Genomic DNA, 25,000 nt, shown 5'->3' on the forward strand with positions numbered 1-25,000 from the left:
ACCCGAGACCTGGACCAGGACCCGAGACCTGGACCAGGACCCGAGACCTGGACCCGAGACCTGGACCAGGACCCAAAACCTGGACCCGAGACCAGGAGCTGGTCCCGAGACCTGGACCAGGACCCGAGACCTGGACCCGAGACCAGGAGCTGGTCCCGAGACCAGGACCGAGACCAGGAGCTGGTCCCGAGACCAGGACCGAGACCAGGAGCTGGACCCGAGACCTGGACCCGAGACCAGGAGCTGGTCCCGAGACCTGGACCAGGACCCGAGACCTGGTCCCGAGACCTGGACCTGGACCCGAGACCAGGAGCTGGACCCGAGACCAGGAGCTGGACCCGAGACTTGGACCCGAGACCAGGACCCAAAACCTGGACCCGAGACCAGGAGCTGGTCCCGAGACCTGGACCAGGACCCGAGGGTCAAGAGACCTAGAGGACCAGGGTCCTGAGACCAGGACTATAATCCCTCCAGCGTGTCCTCGGTCTTCCCCGGGGTCTCCTACCAGTTGGACGTGCCTGGAAAACCTCTAATGGGAGGCGTCCAGGAGGCATCCTGACTAGATGCCCATCTAGTCAGGGGTCAGTCTCAATAATTGCAAATGCAAACAGAAAGATTCACAAATATATTCCAATGCACAGATTACGATTTATATAAATGTCATAATTTTTTTTTTTTTTTTAAATCACAAATATATTTCTGCATGTGTATGCATTAGTTTGAGGACGTGTACGTGTTTTTTCAACTTGGACTTTTCTGTAGCCAATCAGATGTCGCCCTCATTTTCAACCAATCACATGAGCGCAGCCCCCCCCCCCCCCCCGCGTGGCTTTGTTTGCGCCGTAAAGGGGGCGTGGCTTGTCCCTCTGTGTGCAGGCGCCTCACCGGGCCAGGGGGAGTCCAGCCAGTGCTTGATGTGGAGGATCTTCTCGTCTTTGGAGCGGTTGTACGCCTCCTCGCAGATCTTATCGTATTTGGCAATTTCCTCCTGAAGAAAGAGAGCAGAGGGTTGGAACGCACCCCGAGAAGCTAAATGGAACCTTCACATCAAACAGCTGAGCAATTCATCTGAATCAGTATGAAACGTATATAAGTTATATAACCACATGTTTGACAAAAAGTTGTGTATTGACACATAAAATATGACAGTTCTATGATGTATTGCAGTAGTAGTAGTCCTAGTAGTACCACTAGCAGTACTCAGTACTCGTAGTACTCGCCTCGTACTCCTGCCGGCTCACGGCTCCCTCTGCGATCAGCTTCTCTGCATATTTCTGCAGAACCGGCTTCTGCTTCTTGATCTGTTTGTACATCAGCGGCTGAGTGAACATCGGCTCGTCCATCTCGTTGTGGCCCATCCGCCGGTAACACACCTGCACACACACACACACACACACACACACACACACACACACACACACACACACACACACAGAGAGAGAGAGAGAGACAGACACACGGTCAGCCTCCCTCCCAGTGCTGCGTTGCACTCGGCGGCAGACACCACGTCCTTGTGGAACGTGGCCCTCACACACACACACACACACACACACACACACACACACACACACACACACCAGGTCCACCACCACGTCCTTGTGGAACGTGGCCCTCACACACACACACACACACACACACACACACACACCAGGTCCACCACCACGTCCTTGTGGAACGTGGCCCTCACACACACACACACACACACACACACACACACACACCAGGTCCACCACCACGTCCTTGTGGAACGTGGCCCTCACACACACACACACACACACACACACACACACACACCAGGTCCACCACCACGTCCTTGTGGAACGTGGCCCTCACACACACACACACACACACACACCAGGTCCACCACCACGTCCTTGTGGAACGTGGCCCTCACACACACACACACACACACACACACCAGGTCCACCACCACGTCCTTGTGGAACGTGGCCCTCACACACACACACACACACACACCAGGTCCACCACCACGTCCTTGTGGAACGTGGCCCTCACACACACACACACACACACACACACACACACACACACACACACACCAGGTCCACCACCACGTCCTTGTGGAACGTGGCCCTCACACACACACACACACACACACACACACACACCAGGTCCACCACCACGTCCTTGTGGAACGTGGCCCTCACACACACACACACACACACACACACACACACACACACACTCACCAGGTCCACCACCACGTCCTTGTGGAACGTGGCCCTCACACACACACACACACACACACACACACACACACACACACACACACACACACACACACACACACACACTCACCAGGTCCACCACCACGTCCTTGTGGAACGTGGCCCTCACACACACACTCACCAGGTCCACCACCACGTCCTTGTGGAACGTGGCCCTCCACTCCGCCGCCACCTTGCAGACGTAGATCACGGCCTCGGGGTCGTCTGCGTTCACGTGGAAGATGGGAGCGTTCACCACGCGCGCCACGTCCGTGGGGTACGGCGAGGAGCGCGCCATGCGGGGGTCTGTGGTGAAGCCGATCTGAGGGGGGGGGGGGGGGGGAGAATCACCCTGTTTATCGCCCGCGGCTGTGTTCTGCGTGTGAGTATGTGTGTGTGTGTGTGTGTGTATATGAGTGCGTTACCTGGTTGTTGGCGACCACGTGCACGGTGCCGTGCGTGGTGTAGGACTGCAGGTCAGACAGGTGGAACGTCTCGTAGACGATGCCCTGACCCGCAAACGCTGCGTCTCCATGGATCAGGACGGACATCACCTGGACACACACACACACACACACACACACACACAAACATACATAAGGAGGAGGAGCCAAGAGAAGGCGAAGGAGCCAGAGGCGAAGGAGCCAGAGGAGGCGCGGCTCACCCTCTTGCCCTCGTTGTCTCCGCAGTAGAACTGCTCGGCCTTGGTCTTGCCCTGCACCACGGGGTCCACGGCCTCCAGGTGGGACGGGTTGGCCATCAGGGACAGCGTGATGTTCCGGTCCGTCACGCGGTTGATGCGCCGATGGTACATCCCCAGATGGTACTTCACGTCTCCAGAGCCCTGAGGAGGAACCACACCACAGGCCCTGAAGAACCACGCCCATACAGAGTAACAGGGCAACAACAGGGCAACAACAGGGTAACAACAGGGTAACAACAGGGCAACAACAGGGCAACAACAGGGTAACAACAGGGTAACAACAGGGTAACAACAGGGTAACAACAGGGCAACAACAGGGCAACAACAGGGCAACAACAGGGCAACAACAGGGCAACAACAGGGTAACAACAGGGTAACAACAGGGTAACAACAGGGTAACAACAACAGCACCACTACAGGTACATTACCTCATCAGCTGCTTCCAGCTTGGAGTCAAACTGACAGAAGATCTGTTCCAGCTCTTTGCGGATCACGTTGGCCAAAACATTCAGACGACCTCTGAAAGAAGGAGGAGGTCAGGAAGTGTGTGTGTATATAGTATGCATGTACACACAGGTGTGTGTGCTACCTGTGAGGCATGCCCATGATGACGTTCTCCACGCCGTTCTCAGAGGATTTATCGATGATTGTTTTCAGAGCCGGGATCAGAGACTCACAGCCCTCCAGACCGAAGCGCTTCTCTGCAGACCACTTCTTCTGCAGGAACTCCTCGAACCTGCACACACACACACACACACACACACACACACACACACACACACACACACACACACACACACACACACACACACAGTTACCTGGTGGAGCGGACCATGCGGGAGGTGGAGGGGTGTTTACCTGGTGGAGCGGACCATGCGGGAGGTGGAGGGGTGTTTACCTGGTGGAGCGGACCATGTGGGAGGTGGAGGGGTGTTTACCTGGTGGAGCGGACCATGTGGGAGGTGGAGGGGTGTTTACCTGGTGGAGCGGACCATGCGGGAGGTGGAGGGGTGTTTACCTGGTGGAGCGGACCATGCGGGAGGTGGAGGGGTGTTTACCTGGTGGAGCGGACCATGCGGGAGGTGGAGGGGTGTTTACCTGGTGGAGCGGACCATGTGGGAGGTGGAGGGGTGTTTACCTGGTGGAGCGGACCATGTGGGAGGTGGAGGGGTGTTTACCTGGTGGAGCGGACCATGTGGGAGGTGGAGGGGTGTTTACCTGGTGGAGCGGACCATGCGGGCCAGCAGCGTCCTCTTCTCCTCCAGAGTGAACTGCATGATTCCTGGAGTCTCAAACTTCTCTCTGATCCACTGGCACTGATCCAAGTCGTTGATGAACATGAACTCCACGCCGATGTGCTGACAGTACGCCATCTGACCGGCACAAGGAGAGCAGCATCACCTGTACCACCCGTACCAGCAGCACCACCTGCACAGGTAACATCTCCCCCCAGACCTCCAGTGACACTCTGCTCACCTCCAGTCGGCGGATGATCTCCTTCAGAGGCAGAGCGCTCTCCGAGCCTCCGATGAAGGTGGTGGTGGGCAGCCGGAACACCTTGTCCAGGTCCGATTCATCCAGGCCGTAGAAGCCTACATGTCCCAGGATGCAACAGGGGACGGGAGGGGAGGGCAGGGGGGGACAAAGGGGGAAGGAGGTGAAAAAAAAATTTGCAGGGCGAAGGTAGGGGACAAGGAGATGTACAGAGACAGGAGGTGGACGAATGGAAACATGCAAATATGAATGAATGAATGGATGAAAAACACAATATGGAGAATATGCATCAACAGATGGTGAACATGCAGACAGGAGCAGAAGAAGAGTGAAGGGACAGCAGCAGGAGCAGATGTGTGGACGGGGTGAGGACCAATAAAGTAAAGACAGGACACATCCTTAGGATCAATAATTAGGTTCACACATCAAACCTCACAGAACTCAGGATCAATGACAACGACTAGTCATGTTGGTGAGAAAAGAAACCAAAAGAAAAGATGAATAGTTATAAAGTGGATGAACCCGTCACGTCTCCTGGAAGAACAGACTGAGGGAGAAGCGCCCACGAGACTCCGCGAGCAGAGCGTTGTAGCCCCGCCCTGTCTGGCCCCGCCCCTTCTGGCCCCGCCCCTTCTGCCGCCCAACGCAGGGCTGAGAGACGTTCACACGCTTAAAATTTAGTGATCTGGTTATGAGGAACGGGTTCGAGAGTTTTATTTATTTAACACTAAGACTTCTATACAACCAGAGGAGTCGCCCCCTGGTGGTCAGGAGAGAGAATGCAGCTTTAACACATGAAGCACAGACTTCTATACAACCAGAGGAGTCTCTCACCATTGACCATAGTACATATATTTCCCCGTGGCGTTCTGCCAGAAGTGGGCGGGACTTCAGAAGAAGCAGCGATGCTTCCGTGACGGCGTAATGAACGCGAGTGATTCTGTACCTTCAGACTGATTATGGGATGTTAGTGGAGGATGCTATGAAGGAGAGAGGACAGGTAGAGAGAAAGGAGGCGTCTCTGAGTCTTTAGCGGGTTCAAATCCCTCCGTCATCCTTAAATACAACACAAATCACCTTAAATGTTCCTCACCCAACCGGCCAATCACAGGGCTGAGCCGGACAGACCTATTCAGCCAATCAGAGAGCACGACACGGGGCCACAAACCAAATCACACGGAGAACAGCCAATCAAAAAGCAGCGTCTCTCTAAAAGACAGCAGGCAGACAGATCACTGCTCAGCTCCGTATTCACTTTCCTCACTTCCTTTCCTCGCCTCCTCCTCCTCGTCATAGAAGAGGAAGAGCAGTGAGGAACAACTAAAACAGGACAACACTCTTCTTCTTCTTCTTCTTCTTCGTTAAAAAAAAAATGCGTTCACAAACAGCTGCAGACAAACTGGTGATGTCGGATGTTTAACGCTCCGTCTGCAGCGACGCTAACGTGTGACTCTGAAACACAACAACAAGGCTGGAGAGATTATATATATATATATATATATATATATATATATATATATATATATATATATATATATATATATATATATATATATATATATATATATATAGCATCAACGTCTGCTAACTGTTCTACTGTTCACTGGACTGGGCAGCAGCTAGAAGCTAACAAGCTAACGAAGCTAACTACAGCAGCCAGAACACAGGAGACATTCAGAGAGGTCAGAGGTCACTTCATCCTTTTCAATGGAGCCAACATTTAACTGAACATGTGTGAGTTTCCTCTGCATGTTTCCTGTGTGTTGAGGCATTAAAGTGATGTTTCACTGAGGTTCACCGTCCGTCACCACAAAATAAAAACAATCTGAGAGATAATATAATAAATATCCGCCGTTGTTGTGAGGATGAGGTCCGTTTGAACGTCCTGGGATCAACCCAGCGTGCCGATTGGACGACATGTAACTCATCATACACTCGAGACAACCAGGAAAAACACTTTTTCAGTGTTAAACGTCGTGTCTAGATTTGAATGGGACAACAAACTGGGACTGTGGCTCAAACATTCAACTGAAGAAACACGTTTGATAAAAGCAAAGACGGTGAACTAAATGAAACATCGTTCCTTTATTGCCCGTTCTGAAGCGCCGCGACCTCTAGAGGCCTGACTTCCTGTAGAGGTCGCGGTCACATGACCCCGCTAAGAGGAGCTACTGGCTTCGCGGCGGCACACCAGCGCGGTCGCTCCTCGTACCTCCTACCGTGAGGACGCCCAGCCTCTCCTTGAACACCGCCACGTCTGGAGGGGTCGCCAGCAGGGGGCAGCAGAGGGAGAGACACCCGGACACCGTTAGTGACCTACGACCCGACGCCGTCGGCCATTTTAACACCACCGCGCTTCAGCGGCATCTCCACCGGCTTCCTGTCGTGTGGCGGAGAACGGGTCGCAGAGGGAGGAGGTGGAGCACGAGGGAGGCGTGAAGGCACAGACAGGAAGCACGGCCGGGACGCCACCGGTCCCTGAACGCAACACCGACGACCTCGGCTCAATCTTTAAATACACGGACCAGCGCGCCTGCTCTCAAAGACACGCCCCCGTCCGCATTGATCACGGTGCAACAGGAAGTAAAGAGTGCGAGGGCCAGTGATGCTAAAGCTAATTAGCGGTTAACCACATGATTTAGTTATTCGGTCTAATAAGAGAAACTAACTAAATAAAATAAAACATCTTTCCGTCTTTAAACTGTCCAGAAAGTCTGAACAGGAGAATAAACGTTGAGTCGCTGCACTTCTGCGATGGTTTCAGACATTCAGATAAACACGGTAAATAAACAACGTCGTTGTTGAGATGTTGGAAATAATGATCTAAAATCAACATTTCTCTCGTTTGTTGTGAACGTGCTTCAACGCGTCTGAAACGCCAGGAAGTCGAGTCGATCTCGTTGGTCCGGTTCCTCGTCACGTGACGATGAGGAGACAGAAGAAGAGCTCGTCCTCGACGTTTAGCCCAAGCAGCAGCGAGCCAATCAGGACGCGGCTGAGAGCCGGCGTGTCAGAGCAGCAGCCAATCAGCGACCAGCAGAAGACGAAACACGTCAGAGTGCAGCGGCAGGTTTCTTCCGCCGTAGCACCGATGCTAGCACAGAGCTAACAGCTCTCACACACACACACACACACACACACACACACACACACACACACTCGTCTCTCAAAGGACTCTGAATGTCTCTACTGTCTGGAGCTTTCCACCACGTCACATGATCTTCCTCAGCGCTAAACAGTAGTTTCACCAAAAACAGAAACTACTCTCCGCTGCTCTTCAACCTCAAACCTGAACTTTCAATCTCAAATTCTCCGGAGACATAAACAGGAAAGAGATGAAAAGTCCATCAGCTGATCAAGACCATGTGCTGTGATTGAAAGCTACTAAAGGGATCATAAAGGATCCACTTCAGCTAGTTCTTTACAACGAGGCGTGAAGGATTAAATCCACCACACGAGGGACCAATCTATTCCTGACCAAGAGAATCCGATTAAGATCTGAGGCCGACGTGACTCTGCTGGGACTCCAGTAAAGCTGCGGTTCTACAAAGTTTCAGAAAGTTCATTTGGAAAAGGACTCTGGGTGTTTTGTACAGATTTGAGATTTAGAAACATTTGTGTGGAGATCAAAACATGAATAATTTAGAGAAGTCGTGCAAATGATGATACAAGCGTGACGTATGGTGTTTGCTCTCAAGGGGATCTGAGGGAAGAAGCCGTTTGAAACGGAATTAGAATTTAAAAACAAATCTGTAAATCAGAATGCTAAAAAAATTGAAAAAGCCAGCTGCTTGTATCACGAGCTGCACGGGGCTTCTGCTACAGGGACACTGGAGCGTGCACGTGAGCGTTCCAGGAACATTCGAGCGTGCACGTGAGCGTTCCAGGAACATTCGAGCGTGCACGTGAGCGTTCCAGGAACATTCGAGTGATTAAGAACGTTTCAGGTTTTGCTGAAAGTTTCTGAAACATTCCGCGTACAGACGAGAAAGTTCCGGAAAGTCCAGAAACACGTTTTGTACACGAGGAGGTTGAAGAGAGCGTCCTGATGTACAACACAGTTTCCATTTGGGATGCGGGTCCACCTGCAGACCCAGGAGACCCAGGAGACCTGCAGACCCAGGAGACCTGCAGACCCAGGAGACCTGCAGACCTGCAGACCTGAAGACCCAGGAGACCTGCAGACCTGCAGACCTGCAGACCCAGGAGACCCAGGAGACCCAGGAGACCCAGGAGACCTAGGAGACCCAGGAGACCCAGGAGACCTGCAGACCTGCAGACCCAGGAGACCCAGGAGACCCAGGAGACCTAGGAGACCCAGGAGACCCAGGAGACCTGCAGACCTGCAGACCCAGGAGACCCAGGAGACCCAGGAGACCCCGGGGACAGACGAGCTCCTCACCCAGCTTGTCGGAGGACGTGATTATGTCAGTGGGGACACACGAGTCCAGATCGGCGTCCATGATGCCGAGGGGGTCCAACTGGGCCACGTGGTGCCCCCGGATCTACAAGGAGTGACAATAGCACAGAGCCCACCCAGGCCAAGAGGAGGAGGAGGAAGAGGAGGAGGACAGGATGGACCGAAATGAAGGAGAAGGTGAAGAAGAGGAGGAAGCAAGATGCGAAATAACCAGAGAAGCAGGTGGAGGATTTGTAAAGTGAAAGATCACCACAAACGGTTAGAAACACAGAGAGAGAGAGAGAGAGAGAGAGGAGGAGGAAGGAGAGAGAGAGAGAGGAGGAGGAAGGAGAGAGAGAGAGAGGAGGAGGAAGGAGAGAGAGAGGGGGGGTGGGTGGGGGAGGGGTAGCATTAACACCACAAGCCAGAAGAGTTCTCTCAGTTCTGATGTCTCACCGACGTCCTGGAAGCCGGCATTCACCGGAGCATCATCAAAATTCACACAGCTGATTCCCAGAGGATCCAACCGGGCATTGTGATGCCCCATCACCTACACACACACACACACACACACACACACACACACACACACACACACACACACACACACACACACACACACACACACACACACACAGTTATCACAACCCTGACTGCTGTAGCTGACTGGAGGTCTGCACAGGTCCACCGGTGTCATGTGACCGAACATCTTGTTTGTTTACTTCTCGTTCACACGCGGAGCCGATTGGTCTCATTGGTTTGAGGACTTTTGAAGCCTCGTTCTGGCCGTCGCCATCTTGTTTTTGACCATATATGGACTGAGGAGGAGCGACGTAGAGACCTGTCAATCACCCTGTAGCCCCGCCCCTAAAGTATCCACTGCTTTATGGTCTGTTTGACTCTAAATGACCAGAATAATACAAACCAGAGGAGTCGCCCCCTGGTGGTCAGGAGAGATAACTGGTGTTCTATGTGTTATTTGTCTTCTGACTGAAATAAAATGAAAGAACGAGAGCGACGACCAAACTGATGAATATGAATCAGTGGATCAATAACGTGCATCGGTCCTTGATGATCCGTTCAGGACCGTGAAGACCTCCACCCAGCCCTCAGCCCCTAACCCAGACCACCGCATCAACAACTCTGTTACACATCGTTTATTAACCATTACTCTCCTCACAACGGAAATAAAACTGAAGGAAGATTTAAAAACAACAATAATAATCCATATAATTATAAAAACAATCTGGGTTTGAGAAAGAACAGCAGACAGTCGGCTCCACGTTAACGCTCTGAGGAAGAAGTTAGACGTCACGTTAAACATGAAAGCAGGAAGTAGGCGGCACCTGGAAATCAGGATATTAAACATAGTTATTTATAGTCAACACACGTTCTAATAAATCACATTTCAGTCAACACTCGACAGAGCAGCCGCACTCATAACTTAACAACTGATCATTATTTTATTTTGAATGGTGATTAAAGGGAAGTCTGACAAAATAAAACTTTGTGTTTCACATGAATATCAGTTTGTTTTTCTGGTTCTTCTTGTGAAGATAAAATCTCATATTAAATATTAATATCAATAATGAACCAAACGTCATAATAAAACGTTATTACACATTTATACTTCCTGTCTACGTCCTCCAAAGCATTGTGGGAACTGTAGTTTCAAACCCTGAATTTAGGTGAACGGGACCTGTGTGTGTGTGTGTGTGTGTGTGTGTGTGTGTGTGTACCTGGTAGGTGTGTGCATCTGGTAGGTGTGTGTGTGTGTGTGTGTGTGTATACGTGTGTGTACCTGGTAGGTGTGTGTGTGTATATGTGTGTGTACCTGGTAGGTGTGTGTATATGTGTGTGTACCTGGTAGGTGTGTGTATATGTGTGTGTATATGTGTGTGTACCTGGTAGGTGTGTGTGTGTGTGTATATGTGTGTGTACCTGGAAGGTGTGTGTATAGGTGTGTGTACCTGGAAAGTGTGTGTATAGGTGTGTGTACCTGGAAAGTGTGTGTATAGGTGTGTGTACCTGGTAGGTGTGTGTGTGTGTGTTTATATGTGTGTGTACCTGGTAGGTGTGTGTGTGTGTGTATATATATATATATATATATATATATATATATATATATATATATATATATATATATATATATATATATATATATGTGTGTGTACCTGGTAGGTGTGTGTATATGTGTGTGTACCTGGTAGGTGTGTGTATATGTGTGTGTACCTGGTAGGTGTGTGTATCTGGTAGGTGTGTGTATATGTGTGTGTACCTGGTAGGTGTGTGTATATGTGTGTGTACCTGGTAGGTGTGTGTATATGTGTGTGTACCTGGTAGGTGTGTGTATATGTGTGTGTACCTGGTAGGTGTGTGTATATGTGTGTGTACCTGGTAAGTGTGTGTATATGTGTGTGTACCTGGTAAGTGTGTGTATATGTGTGTGTACCTGGTAGGTGTGTGTGTGTGTGTATAGGTGTGTGTACCTGGTAGTACCTGGTAGGTGTGTGTATATGTGTGTGTACCTGGTAGGTGTGTGTATATGTGTGTGTACCTGGTAGGTGTGTGTATATGTGTGTGTATATGTGTGTGTACCTGGTAGGTGTGTGTATATGTGTGTGTACCTGGTAGGTGTGTGTATATGTGTGTGTACCTGGTAGGTGTGTGTATATGTGTGTGTACCTGTTAGGTGTGTGTATATGTGTGTGTACCTGGTAGGTGTGTGTATATGTGTGTGTATCTGGTAGGTGTGTGTATATGTGTGTGTACCTGGTAGGTGTGTGTATATGTGTGTGTACCTGGTAGGTGTGTGTATATGTGTGTGTACCTGGTAGGCCCTGATGAGTGACTGCACAGCCAGGTGGTCCTCCACCAGCTTCTCCACGTTGGGCTGCGCCTCCAGAGAGGAGAGGGCAGCAGCAGAAAGACCCAGAGGAGACCGGTACGCTGCTCCTGGAGGAGCGCCGGAGCTCGCGTTCCTGAAGAACACGTCCCACGACTGAGGGGGGAAAGAAGGAAGACTTTTAATAGAACCACAGAAGAAGAGCAGCCTGAAGGCGTTTAGTTCAGACATAAACAAACTGGACGACGGATCTTTGAATCTTTTCTCTTTGATGAAGTTTTAACCAGTAAGTTTATAAGTTTAAAAAGCCCAAGTGCAGTAGAAGTACCTCCAACCTGAGTCGGTAAGATAGTGTTTAAACAACATGAAGGCCTCCGTGTTCTTCTCCTCCTGACCGCCACACTAACCGGTTCCTTCAGGCGGTGACTCACAAGTCCAGAATGAGCTGCAGAACCACAGACTCCACCCGGCTCACTAACACACATTCCACCCTCACGATTCAAGCGCGCCCTTCTCTCCCTGTCTCTCTCTTAAGATCCTTTATTTAAATTCAGTATTATCTGAGTTTCCCAGCTCTGGTAATGCTGTCGTGTTGAAGTCAGACGGGTTTCAACCAAAAAGAAAGCAGACGAGCCGAAACTCAGCAATAACACTTTTTTTTCTCCACTTATTCCACGAGACACGTCAACACAAACGACGACAGGAACAACGACTCATGTGATGAAGTCACCATCACACCTTCATGTTCAACTTCTGCTTAAACTAAACGCCATCATTCAAATCAGAGACAGGAAGTGAAGTCCTGATCTGTGATGACAGAACCACGTGGGATTCTGATGACTCCTCACTTCCTGCTGCTGCTGCTTTTCAGATTGTAAAGACAGTCAAACGGGCTTTTACTGTGAAGGAGAGGCAGGAAGTACTGGAATCTGTTCAATGATCCGATAGATTGATCTTTCCATCAGTCACCGACTGTAACAACAACAGTCACAGACTGTAACAGTCAGACAGTAACAACAACAGTCAGACAATAATAACAGTCCGACAGTAACAAGTCAAACAGTAACAGTCAGACTAACAGTGAGACTGTAATAACAAGTCAGACTATGACAACAGCCAGACAGCAACAACAACAGCCAGACAGCAACAACAACAGCCAGACAGCAACAACAACAGGCAGACAGCAACAACAGGCAGACAGTAACAGTCAGACAGCAACAACAGTCAGACAGTAACAACAGTCGCACAGCAACAACAGCCAGACAGTAACAGTCAGAGAGCAACAACAGTCACACAGCAACAACAGTCAGACAGTAACAACAACAGTCAGTAGCAACAACAGTCAGACAGTAGCAACAACAGTCAGACAGTAGCAACTGTCGGACAGTAACAAGTCATACAGTGACTAACAACAACAGTCAGACAGCAACAAGTAACAACGACAGTCAGACAGTAACAAGTCAGACAGTAACAACAACAATCAGACAGTAACAACAACAGTCAGACCGTAACAACTGTCGGACAGCAACAAGTCAGACAGTAACAACAACAGTTGGACAGCAACAAGTCAGACCGTAACAACAACAGTCAGGCAGTGGCAACAGTCAGACAGTAACAACAACAGTCAGACAGTAACAAGTCAGACAGGAACAAGTCAGACAGGAACAAGTCAGACAGCAACAACAACAGTCAGACAGCAACAAGTCAGACAGCAACAACAACAGTCAGACAGTAACAAGTCAGACAGCAACAACAACAGTCAGACAGTAACAAGTCAGACAGTAACAAGTCAGACAGTAACAACAACAGTCGGACAGTAACAACAACAGTCAGACAGTAACAACAACAGTCAGACAGTAACAAGTCAGACGTAACAACAACAGTCGGACAGAAACAAGTCAGACGGTAGCAAGAACAGTCAGACCGCAACAAGTCAGACAGCAACAACTACAGTCAGACAGTAACAAGTCAGACAGTAACAACAACAGTCAGGCAGTAGCAACAGTCAGACAGTAGCAACAACAGTCAGACAGTAACAAGTCAGACGTAACAACAACAGTCGGACAGTAACAAGTCAGACGGTAGCAAGAACAGTCAGACAGTAACAAGTCAGACGGTAACAACAACAGTCAGACAGTAACAATTACAGTCAGACAGTAACAAGTCAGACAGTAATAACAACAGTCAGACAGTAACAAGTCAGACAGTAACAACAACAGTCAGACCGTAGCAACAACAGTCAGACAGTAACAAGTCAGACAGTAACAACAATAGTCAGACACAACAGTCAGACAGTAACAACGTTGACATCTTCATATCATCATATTCCTGTGTATAACTATATTATCACGATCACATTTTGATTACATGAACGAATGAATGAACATTTGGACTGAATATAAAACGATGAAGACCATCGCGATTCCATTAACATGTACAAAAATGTTCTACTTCTACGTTGTACGGTTTTCAGCATATTGTGTCTTGTCATATGTTGCATGAATAAAATGTCAACAATTCATAAGAAAACATAAAAGATGTCATATCAATGAATGTCATGTAACACAACAAGGCACTAGTTCATCCAGACAAACGAGCCAATAAAAGCAAAATATCTGTAAATCTGACTTCACACAAGTCAAAAGAAGCGCTCGACGTCCTGCGCTCTCATTGGCTGAAGCTCCCACAGGTGAGACGCTGAGGCTGCCAGGTGAGGAATGTGGATTTAGTTAGAGAGCTCCAAAAGCTACCGCAGACTAAAGTCGTGGAGTGTGTGTGCGTGTGCGTGTGCGTGTGCGTGTGCGTGTGCGTGTGCGTGTGCGTGTGTGTGTGCGTGTGCGTGTGTGTGTAGCAGCATAAATTAAACCAAAGGACATCTCGAGGCTCAACTCTTAACAACTTGCATGTTTTGCAGTCAGTTCTGTGTTGAATGAGGTTCAAACATTCGTTCTTTGGGACACTTTTATAAACTAATGGCATAAACTCACGGTATGAACTAATAGTCCTGAACGCTTCCTCTGTGACCGCTGCAGAAACAAACCACCATCTCTAACCTCTCTTTAACATCTCTTATCTCTAACATCTCTAACCTCTCTCTAACCTCTCTATCATCTCTACCATCTAACCTCTCTCTCTCTAACCTCTCTCTAACATCTCTTATCTCTAACCTCTCTCTCTAACCTCTCTAACATCTCTTATCTCTAACCTCTCTCTCTAACCTCTCTAACATCTCTTATCTCTAACCTCTCTAACCTCTCTAACATCTCTTATCTCTAACCTCTCTCTCTAACCTCTCTAACATCTCAACCATCTAACCTCTATCTCTCTAACATATCTAACCTCTCTCTATAACATATCTAACCTCTCACATATCTAACCTCTCTCTCTAACATCTCTAACCTCTATCTCTAACATCTCTAACCTCTCACATATCTAACCTCTAACATATCTAACCTCTCTCTATAACATATCTAACCTCTCACATATCTAACCTCTCTCTATAACCTCTATCTCTAACATCTCTAACCTCTCACATATCTAACCTCTAACATATCTAACCTCTCTCTATAACCTCTCTCTCTCACATCTCTAACCTCTCACATCTCTAACCTCTCTCTCTAACCTCTCTCTCTCACATCTCTAACCTCTCTCTCTAACCTCTCTCTCTCACATCTCTAACCTCTCTCTCTAACCTCTCTCTCTCACATCTCTAACCTCTCTCTCTAACATATCTAACCTCTCACATCTCTAACCTCTCTCTCTAACCTCTCTCTATAACATATCTAACCTCTCTCTATAACATATCTAACCTCTCTCTAACCTCTATCTCTAACATCTCTAACCTCTCACATATCTAACCTCTCTCTATAACATATCTAATCTCTCTCTCTCTAACATCTCTAACCTCTCTCTATAACATATCTAATCTCTCTCTATAACATATCTAATCTCTCTCTCTCTAACATCTCTAACCTCTCTCTATAACATCTCTAACCTCTCTCTCTAACATATCTAACCTCTCTCTCTAACATATCTAACCTCTCTCTATAACATATCTAACCTCTCTCTATAACATATCTAACCTCTCTCTCTAACCTCTCTCTCTAACCTCTCTCTCTAACATCTCTAACCTCTCTCTCTAACATATCTAACCTCTCTCTATAACATATCTAACCTCTCTCTCTAACCTCTCTCTCTAACATATCTAACCTCTATCTCTAACGTCAATCTCTAACATCTCGAACCTCTCTCTCTAACCTCTCTCTCTAACCTCTCTCTCTAACATATCTAATCTCTATCGTCAATCTCTAACCTCTCTCTCTAACATATCTAACCTCTCTCTCTAACCTCTATCTCTAACCTCTCTCTCTAACATATCTAACCTCTATCTCTAACCTCTCTCTCTAACCTCTATCTCTAACCTCTCTCTCTAACCTCTCTCTCTAACCTCTCTCTCTAACCTCTCTCTCTAACATATCTAACCTCTATCTCTAACCTCTAACCTCTATCTCTAACCTCTCTCTCTAACATATCTAACCTCTATCTCTAACCTCTATTTCTAACATATCTAACCTCTATCTCTAACCTCTCTCTCTAACCTCTCTCTCTAACCTCTCTCTCTAACCTCTCTCTCTAACCTCTATCTCTAACCTCTCTCTCTAACATATCTAACCTCTATCTCTAACCTCTCTCTCTAACCTCTCTCTCTAACCTCTCTCTCTAACCTCTCTCTCTAACCTCTATCTCTAACCTCTATCTCTAACATATCTAACCTCTATCTCTAACCTCTCTCTCTAACCTCTCTCTCTAACCTCTATCTCTAACCTCTATCTCTAACCTCTCTCTCTAACCTCTCTCTCTAACCTCTATCTCTAACCTCTCTCTCTAACCTCTCTCTCTAACCTCTCTCTCTAACATCTCAAACCTCTCTCTCTAACATCTCTAACCTCTCACATATCTAACCTCTATCTCTAACCTCTCACATATCTAACCTCTATCTCTAACCTCTCTCTCTAACATCTCTAACCTCTATCTCTAACGTCAATCTCTAACATATCTAACCTCTATCTCAAACATCTCTAACCTCTCTCTATAACATATCTAACCTCTCTCTCTAACATATCTAACCTCTCACATATCTAACCTCTATCTCTAACCTCTCTCTCTAACATCTCTAACCTCTATCTCTAACGTCAATCTCTAACATATCTAACCTCTCTCTCTAACATATCTAACCTCTCTCTCTAACATATCTAACCTCTCTCTCTAACATATCTAATCTCTATCTCTAACGTCAATCTCTAACATCTCTAACCTCTCTCTCTAACCTCTCTCTCTAACATATCTAATCTCTATCGTCAATCTCTAACCTCTCTCTCTAACCTCTCTCTCTAACCTCTATCTCTAACCTCTATCTCTAACATCTCAAACCTCTCACATATCTAACCTCTCTCTAACATCTCTAACCTCTATCTCTAACCTCTCTCTCTAACCTCTATCTCTAACCTCTCTCTCTAACCTCTATCTCTAACATCTCAAACCTCTCTCTCTAACATATCTAACCTCTCACATATCTAACCTCTCTCTAACATCTCTAACCTCTCACATATCTAACCTCTATCTCTAACCTCTCTCTCTAACATCAATCTCTAACATATCTAACCTCTATCTCAAACATCTCTAACCTCTATCTCTAACATCTCTAACCTCTATCTCTAACGTCAATCTCTAACATATCTAACCTCTATCTCAAACATCTCTAACCTCTCTCTCTAACATCTCTAACCTCTATCTCTAACCTCTCTAACATCTCTAACCTCTCTCTCTAACATCTCTAACCTCTCTCTCTAACATCTCTAACCTCTCTCTCTAACATATCTAACCTCTCTCTCTAACCTCTATCTCTAACCTCTCTCTCTAACCTCTCTCTCTAACCTCTATCTCTAACCTCTCTCTCTAACCTCTATCTCTAACATCTCAAACCTCTCACATATCTAACCTCTCTCTAACATCTCTAACCTCTATCTCTAACCTCTCTCTCTAACCTCTCTCTCTAACCTCTATCTCTAACATCTCAAACCTCTCTCTCTAACATATCTAACCTCTCACATATCTAACCTCTCTCTAACATCTCTAACCTCTCACATATCTAACCTCTATCTCTAACCTCTCTCTCTAACATCAATCTCTAACATATCTAACCTCTATCTCAAACATCTCTAACCTCTATCTCTAACATCTCTAACCTCTATCTCTAACGTCAATCTCTAACATATCTAACCTCTATCTCAAACATCTCTAACCTCTCTCTCTAACATCTCTAACCTCTATCTCTAACCTCTCTAACATCTCTAACCTCTCTCTCTAACATCTCTAACCTCTCTCTCTAACATCTCTAACCTCTCTCTCTAACATCTCTAACCTCTATCTCTAACATCTCTAACCTCTCTCTCTAACATATCTAACCTCTCTCTCTAACATATCTAACCTCTCTCTCTAACATCTCTAACCTCTCTCTCTAACATCTCTAACCTCTAACATCTCTATCTCTTTAACAACCTGATGTGGTCTCAGTGGACCAGCTAATGAGGTCATTAATGCGTTGGTTATGTTCTACATCTTATTGATGAGGTCATCAATGCGTTGGTTATGTTCTACATCTTATTGATGAGGTCATCAATGCGTTGGTTATGTTCTACATCTTATTGATGAGGTCATTAATGCGTTGGTTATGTTCTACATCTTATTGATGAGGTCATTAATGCGTTGGTTATGTTCTACATCTTATTGATGAGGTCATCAATGCGTTGGTTATGTTCTACATCTTATTGATGAGGTCATCAATGCGTTGGTTATGTTCTACATCTCATTGATGAGGTCATCAATGCGTTGGTTATGTTCTACATCTTATTGATGAGGTCATCAATGCGTCGGGTATTTTATACATCGGGATTAGTTTGCCCTGTAAAACGTTTTGTTTCGTGCATAAAAAGTCTCAAAAGGAGAAAAGAAACCAGAAAACATTCATCGGTGAGAAGCTGGAACTGATTAAGTAAAGGATGTGATTATGAGTCGTGTGTCTGGTGAGGAGTGTTTGAGTGACTTCCTGTCTGAGGACCAGCAGGCCTGTACCAGCAGGGGGCTCCACCGCCGCTCACCTTGTGAACGCTCTTGGGGTCCTCCAGCCAGGCGAAGTACATCTCCTCCACGTAGTTGGAGCTCGTCCCGTTGAGGAACGGCTCGGCGGCCACGGGCGCCGTGTAGCACCTGATTGGCTGAAACGTCCTGGCGCCCCCCGTGGAGGCGGCTGTCATTGGCCGCTGGGGGCCGACAGTCTGAGCCGCCTGCGAGGCGGTGAGCGGACGCAACCGCGCCGCACAAGTCCTTAAGCGATGCATTGGAGTCCTTAACGGCGTCACCAGCGGTGGCGGTCGGGCTGCACGTCCTCTACCTCAGAACCGCGACGTGGGAAAGTCTCTCCACCGGGGTTTAAGTCCAGCACTGAGAGGGACGAATGAAGCGTCCACTGGCCTCCGGTCCGTTAGTCCACTGAGACACAGAGAGACACGGTTAGAGTCCACGTGACAGACGACCACCGGGAAGCAGCTCAACAGTTATAAACATGATGATGTCATAGATACCATGAAGATGAAACCAGTTATAAACATGATGATGTCATAGATACCATGAAGATGAAACCAGTTATAAACATGATGATGTCATAGATACCATGAATATGTCAGGTACTTTTACTTTAGCACATTTTATTAACTTTAACTACATGAACCTCTTGTATATACTTGTACTGCAGTAAGGTTTTGAACCAGGACTTGTACTTCTCGTGGAGTAGTTTCAGTGCGTAGTGGTACTTCTACTGCAGTAAAGCACCTGAGTACTTCCTCCACAGTCAGTGGGAGTACTACTTCCTACAGTCAGTGGGAGTACTACCTCCACAGTCAGTGGGAATACTACTTCCTACAGTCAGTGGGAGTACTACTTCCTACAGTCAGTGGGAGTACTACCTCCACAGTCAGTGGGAGTACTACTTCCTACAGTCAGTGGGAGTACTACTTCCTACAGTCAGTGGGAGTACTACCTCCACAGTCAGTGGGAGTACTACTTCCTACAGTCAGTGGGAGTACTACCTCCACAGTCAGTGGGAGTACTACTTCCTACAGTCAGTGGGAGTACTACTTCCTACAGTCAGTGGGAGTACTACCTCCACAGTCAGTGGGAATACTACTTCCTACAGTTAGTGGGAGTACTACCTCCACAGTCAGTGGGAGTACTACCTCCACAGTCAGTGGGAGTACTACTTCCTACAGTCAGTGGGAGTACTACCTCCACAGTCAGTGGGAGTACTACCTCCAGTGTCAGTGGGAGTACTACCTCCACAGTCAGTGGGAGTACTACTTCCTACAGTCAGTGGGAGTACTACCTCCACAGTCAGTGGGAGTACTACCTCCACAGTCAGTGGGAGTACTACCAGGAGGTTTGATGATGAAGCGACTAGTTCATTTAAACCGAGTTCCTCCAAAAGCTCCCCTTTAAATCTAGTCAACAAAGACGTAAGCAGTAGAAACGTGAGTGAACAGAGCCTCGATCAACAGAGGAGCGGCTGCGTGGACATAGTGACGTCACAAGAAGACCAACGAGGAAGGGAGTGGACGAGTACTAGTGTAAAGGGAGGAAGGCCGCAGCAAAAGGACACTCGTGTAGCTGAAGTTCACCTCCTCTGCGGCTCCATGTTGTGACCTTGTTGGGGCTCCATGTTCCTTCCCTCACCCCGGCCTGGCCCCGCCCACCACCCGCCCACACGGCCTCGCGATTGGCGGAACCCGGACTCCTAAGCTGTTCCCTATTGGCCAACACCAGCTGTCCGTCACGTTGTCCTTCCGCGAGTCACGGACTTCCCGAAAAAGCGATTTCTTGGATAAAAAAAAACCCTCGTGAAATGACGTCATTTACGGTTAAAACTCAGCACCGGAAGCTACAGAGGGATGTTTTATAACTCTAGGCGGTGAAGTGGTCACGTGACTGATGAGCTAACGTGCACGGGGCCGTTAGTGTGCGTGTGTTAGCACGCGGCTAGCAGGTTGTCTCGGGACGGACTGTACTTCCGTTAAACGGGACCCGGTTCCGTCTCTGTGAGTGAGGACCGGGACCGGTAACCTCCCCGGTGGCTCCCGGGCCTCTGAAGCCTCGACTCCCGGTTTACTCACCTCGAGAAACGCGGTTTCAGCGGCTCCGCTCTCGGACGTTATCCCGGATGCCCTTCGCCTTCTCCCGGTGAAAGGATGACAGCTCGGGGGAGGGAGGGGGCGCGCGGAGGGGGCGGGGCATTAGCGTGCGCGGTGACGCCACCGCGCACGCTAATGCCCCGCCCCCTCCAACGTTAAAAGGATCCTGTTGGGAGTCCCGTAATTCCACATTTTAATTTATATTAATGAATGAAAATGTATTTTCTTATATTTTAAGAGTTCTGTCAGAAAATAAATAATGGTTGCATTTTTTTTTAAATCAACACGATAAATGTAAAACAAATACGTTTAAAATACAAAAGTGTAAAAACGTAATACAATTTTGTTGTATTGCTTTTTTTTTATATAAATAAAAAATAAATAGTTTTAGGTTTGTATTAAATCACTCATACCCATAAAACACCGTTACACTTGTCTGTTTACATCTTTGCACTATTGTTTTTATCAGTCTATTTTTTTATATATTGTGCATTTCTATATTTAATATTGCTTTAATAATATTGCGTCACTTGTTAGTAAACATGCTGCTGGAGCGAAACAATTTCCCCTTGCAGGATTAATAAAGTATCTAATTATCTATTAAACAAAAACTCTAATAGAAAAGGTTTAAATTAAATGCATGATGCATAGTTTTATGTCTCAGGATTTATTGTATTTATCTAACAGTAAAATCACAATAATAGTGATATATCAAAATTATATATTATATTCATGATTGAATCTTTATTTTACATAATTGTTAAAAATACTTAGATACAGCTGAGGTGGTTCAGCATCTCATCAGGATTCCTCCTGGTCGCCTCCATTAGAGGTTTAAGGACTCGTCCACCTGGAGGAGACCTGAGGAAGACCAGTCAGCTGGAGGAGACCTGAGGAAGACCAGTCACCTGGAGGAGACCTGAGGAAGACCAGTCAGCTGGAGGAGACCTGAGGAAGACCAGTCAGCTGGAGGAGACCTGAGGAAGACCAGTCAGCTGGAGGAGACCTGAGGAAGACCAGTCAGCTGGAGGAGACCTGAGGAAGACCAGTCAGCTGGAGGAGACCTGAGGAAGACCAGTCAGCTGGAGGAGACCTGAGGAAGACCAGTCAGCTGGAGGAGACCTGAGGAAGACCAGTCAGCTGGAGGAGACCTGAGGAAGACCAGTCAGCTGGAGGAGACCTGAGGAAGACCAGTCAGCTGGAGGAGACCCTGATGTATAAATAAAGGACTCAAACCAACAACATGTCTGACTTCCTGTCTCTTTAAAAACACAAAACAGCTAGATTTAGATGAATCAATCATGACATCACGCGTTTGGAAAAGAAGCACCTTGTTTTAATATCTTTCAAAATTACACTTGAAACCATAATCTTAAGTCATTTTTCTTGATTTCTTTCTATTTCATACACTTTTTTTATTGATAAATACAATTGTTTTTGTAACGCAACATTAAATGATAAAAGTAATCACTGCAGTCCTGACAGGAAACTCCTCCTAACTTAAAGATCACTTCAACAGCACGAGTCCGTCCGTTGATTCCTATTACGATGTTGAAATGATGCATTAATTCAGCCGTTATGAAACTGGTAATGTGTGTTTTTATACTTCCAACACAAGAGGAAATAGAGACTTTGTCGGGGACTATTTTCAGCGGCGGATGAATCCCCCGTTTGGCATTCTGCTGTTTGAGTGACAGTCGTCAGGCGGAAGCGCCGGCTGCTGCTCGAGTCTGAACACACGGAACCTGGCCCCCTGTGACCTTTGACCCCGTGACCTTTGACCCCGTGACGCGACGCCCTCGCGAGCTTCGGCTTCAGCTGCTCTCGGTCCTGAAATAACTTCAGTCCCTTTCCTCCGTTTCTACAGGAAGGTCAGAGGGAAACGCCGATTCAACTTTTTATATTTTTGTTGCATGAAAGCCGTGAAATGTGAAAATCCCTGGTTTGTGATGTCACTTCCTGTCGTCTCTGCCTCGCCGTTTTCTAAAAAGTTCAGCTTCCACATCTGAAGACAAAGTAAAAGAGCGTTTCTCTATAATATAAAAACACGTGCACCGCATACCGAGGCTTCAAAAACCAAGAAAGTGGACGTAAACAAAAAAAGGGGTGTGTCCTTGTGAACATTTAGGCCCCGCCCACCCATAAACGGTCTTCTTCTACGTTTTGGAGACGCTTCTAAACTCCAGAAAACAACAATGCTGGTTCGTTTACGTCTCAACTGGTTATTACGTTTATAGGAGTAGAATAAGCTCACCGACTCTTCTTCTGTGGTATTTGACCGCGTCAGTGAGTCTTTATCGCCACCTACCGGCCCCACAAGCGGTGCGTTCAGGCTCTCGTGTGAACCGGGATAAAAGAAATGAATCTGCATACGTGTAGACGGAGCCTGGGAGATGCTGAAGGTCCCAGATATGAGATTAAATAGCGTGTCGGGGTTTCAGGGTTCAGGTTTTCATTCTGTGATTTTTTACAATTCTGGAAGAGGTGTGGAGACCAAGCGCACCCGCAGGCAGCGGCAGGGGCGCGTTACATTCTGATGATGGCGCTGAGCAGAGGGGAAGTGCACACAGACAGGAAACAGAGAGACGGGGTCAAGTGTAGGCTCCGCCCCCAGCGGCCTCTATGTCTTCAAACCAGCCAATCAGAGCGAAGCGCCTCTCGGTGCACGTAACTAGCCGTTAGCTAAAACCGTCTTTGTTTAATTACAATAAGAAGTTTTTTTCGGGCGCTGAATATAGTGGTTACATTTTCACATTCAAATGAAATAGTGCACAGTAATAATAATAGTAATAATATCGCTAATAGAACGTTGCAGAGACAACGTGTTCATGAAGTCCAACAGGAAGTTAGCATGTTAGCATAGCCCCGGTTCCCTCCACAAACAGCCGATGGGTTTCTTAAAATAATCTCCATGGCAAACAAACATTTTGTTCATCAACATAATCTTCACTAGTGAATACAATCAGAAGAAGTTAAAAAAAGCTAACGTTTAGCTAGCTACATGCTAGAAAGCCGCCATCTTTCTGAAATACAGGACTTGTTGTGAACTTCAATCATGAGCTTTTTTACTTTATAGCCAAACCGCTAGCTCAACATGTCGCCGGTGAGGACGCGTGATTAGCGTAGCTATTAAACCGGCTAGCTGACTGCATACATGTTGTAATGCTAGCAGTGAACACACCGCAGCAACTAGCACTAGCTACTGACTGACCCCAAATCTAGCAATGTTTGACAGCTAGCCAGCATGCTGAATAAAGTAAATATAACTATTAGCTGAGCTTTCCAGTCGATGACAGCGTGGAAGGATCTGCTGTGAGATTTGGGGCGTGTCTGTCATGTGATTGGCTGGTTTGGTGACAGAGTCGTCACCCGATTGGCTGAGTTTTGTCCCCAGACTGAACTAGATATAGAAAGTCTGTATAGTCATAGTCTGCTTATGTTCAGTTCTGGTGAACCCCAGCCCAGTGTGACCGGGTCCAGTATTCTGGTGGAGCGGCCCAGTTTCGTACAGTAGTCCAGGACCGGCGGTCGGACATCTTCAGCTCCAGAATCCGTTCCTGGCTGTTGCTCGGTTTGGGACTGAGGTTGAAGAAGAGGAGGAGAAGAAGAAGAGGAGGAAGGGTGTCATCCAGGTGTGGCGGGCGGGCCCCTTGATTGGTTAAACAGGTGGAGCGGGGGCGGGTCTTTGAGGCACCAGATGCTGAGATGCAGGAGAAGGTTTCGGTTTTCTGAGAGAAGTGAAAAAAAGTCAAAAATCAGAACTGAACATTTTACTTTTCGAAAAAAACATTCAACTTGATATAACGTGACAGATTGGTGCTGTTGGTGGTTTAGCTTTAGCTTCTGGGTCCAGTTAGCTTCTAGTTAGCTTTAACTTCTGGGTCCAGTTAGCTTCAAGTTAGCTTTAACGTCTGGGTCCAGTTAGCTTCTAACTAGCTTTAGCTTCTGGGTCCAGTTAGCTTCTAATTAGCTTTAACTTCTGGGTCCAGTTAGCTTAAAGTTAGCTTTAGCTTCTGGGTCCAGTTAGCTTCTAGTTAGCTTTAACTTCTGGGTTCAGTTAGCTTAAAGTTAGCTTTAGCTTCTGGGTCCAGT

At 47.2% G+C, this 25,000-nt stretch overlaps 2 protein-coding genes across 3 annotated transcripts in view; both read right to left on the reverse strand.

Moving 5' to 3' along the window:
* The window catches only part of LOC306739977 (2-oxoglutarate dehydrogenase complex component E1), a 28,216-nt gene extending 7,267 nt beyond the window's left edge, over positions 1-20,949 (reverse strand). The window contains exons 1-13 of one of the 2 annotated variants that reach the window (XM_079222078.1): positions 20,891-20,949; positions 18,827-19,217; positions 11,655-11,825; positions 8,828-8,930; positions 4,408-4,523; positions 4,150-4,304; positions 3,521-3,667; positions 3,360-3,450; positions 2,893-3,072; positions 2,654-2,782; positions 2,371-2,550; positions 1,221-1,373; positions 886-988 (exon numbers count right to left, since the gene is read on the reverse strand). In XM_079222078.1, coding sequence (XP_079078204.1) covers positions 886-988; positions 1,221-1,373; positions 2,371-2,550; positions 2,654-2,782; positions 2,893-3,072; positions 3,360-3,450; positions 3,521-3,667; positions 4,150-4,304; positions 4,408-4,523; positions 8,828-8,930; positions 11,655-11,825; positions 18,827-19,066 — 1,768 coding nt within the window. In that variant the 5' untranslated portion in view covers positions 19,067-19,217; positions 20,891-20,949. Of the gene's footprint in view, positions 1-885; positions 989-1,220; positions 1,374-2,370; positions 2,551-2,653; positions 2,783-2,892; positions 3,073-3,359; positions 3,451-3,520; positions 3,668-3,749; positions 3,766-4,149; positions 4,305-4,407; positions 4,524-8,827; positions 8,931-11,654; positions 11,826-18,826; positions 19,218-20,890 lie in introns of those variants that run through there. The other variant, XM_079222077.1, reaches the window with a different exon arrangement.
* A 1,279-nt stretch (positions 20,950-22,228) lies between these two features.
* The window catches only part of LOC306739976 (disintegrin and metalloproteinase domain-containing protein 9-like), a gene marked incomplete at its 5' end in the record, with an annotated part of 43,683 nt that continues 40,911 nt past the window's right edge, over positions 22,229-25,000 (reverse strand). Inside the window, one exon of the mRNA XM_079222076.1 lies at positions 22,229-24,636. Within this exon, the coding sequence (XP_079078202.1) occupies positions 24,567-24,636 (70 nt within the window). The 3' untranslated portion in view covers positions 22,229-24,566. The remainder of the gene's footprint in view (positions 24,637-25,000) is intronic.

Source organism: Taurulus bubalis (genome assembly GCF_910589615.1).
Source record: "Taurulus bubalis genome assembly, chromosome: 8".
NCBI classification, from domain to species: domain Eukaryota; kingdom Metazoa; phylum Chordata; class Actinopteri; order Perciformes; family Cottidae; genus Taurulus; species Taurulus bubalis.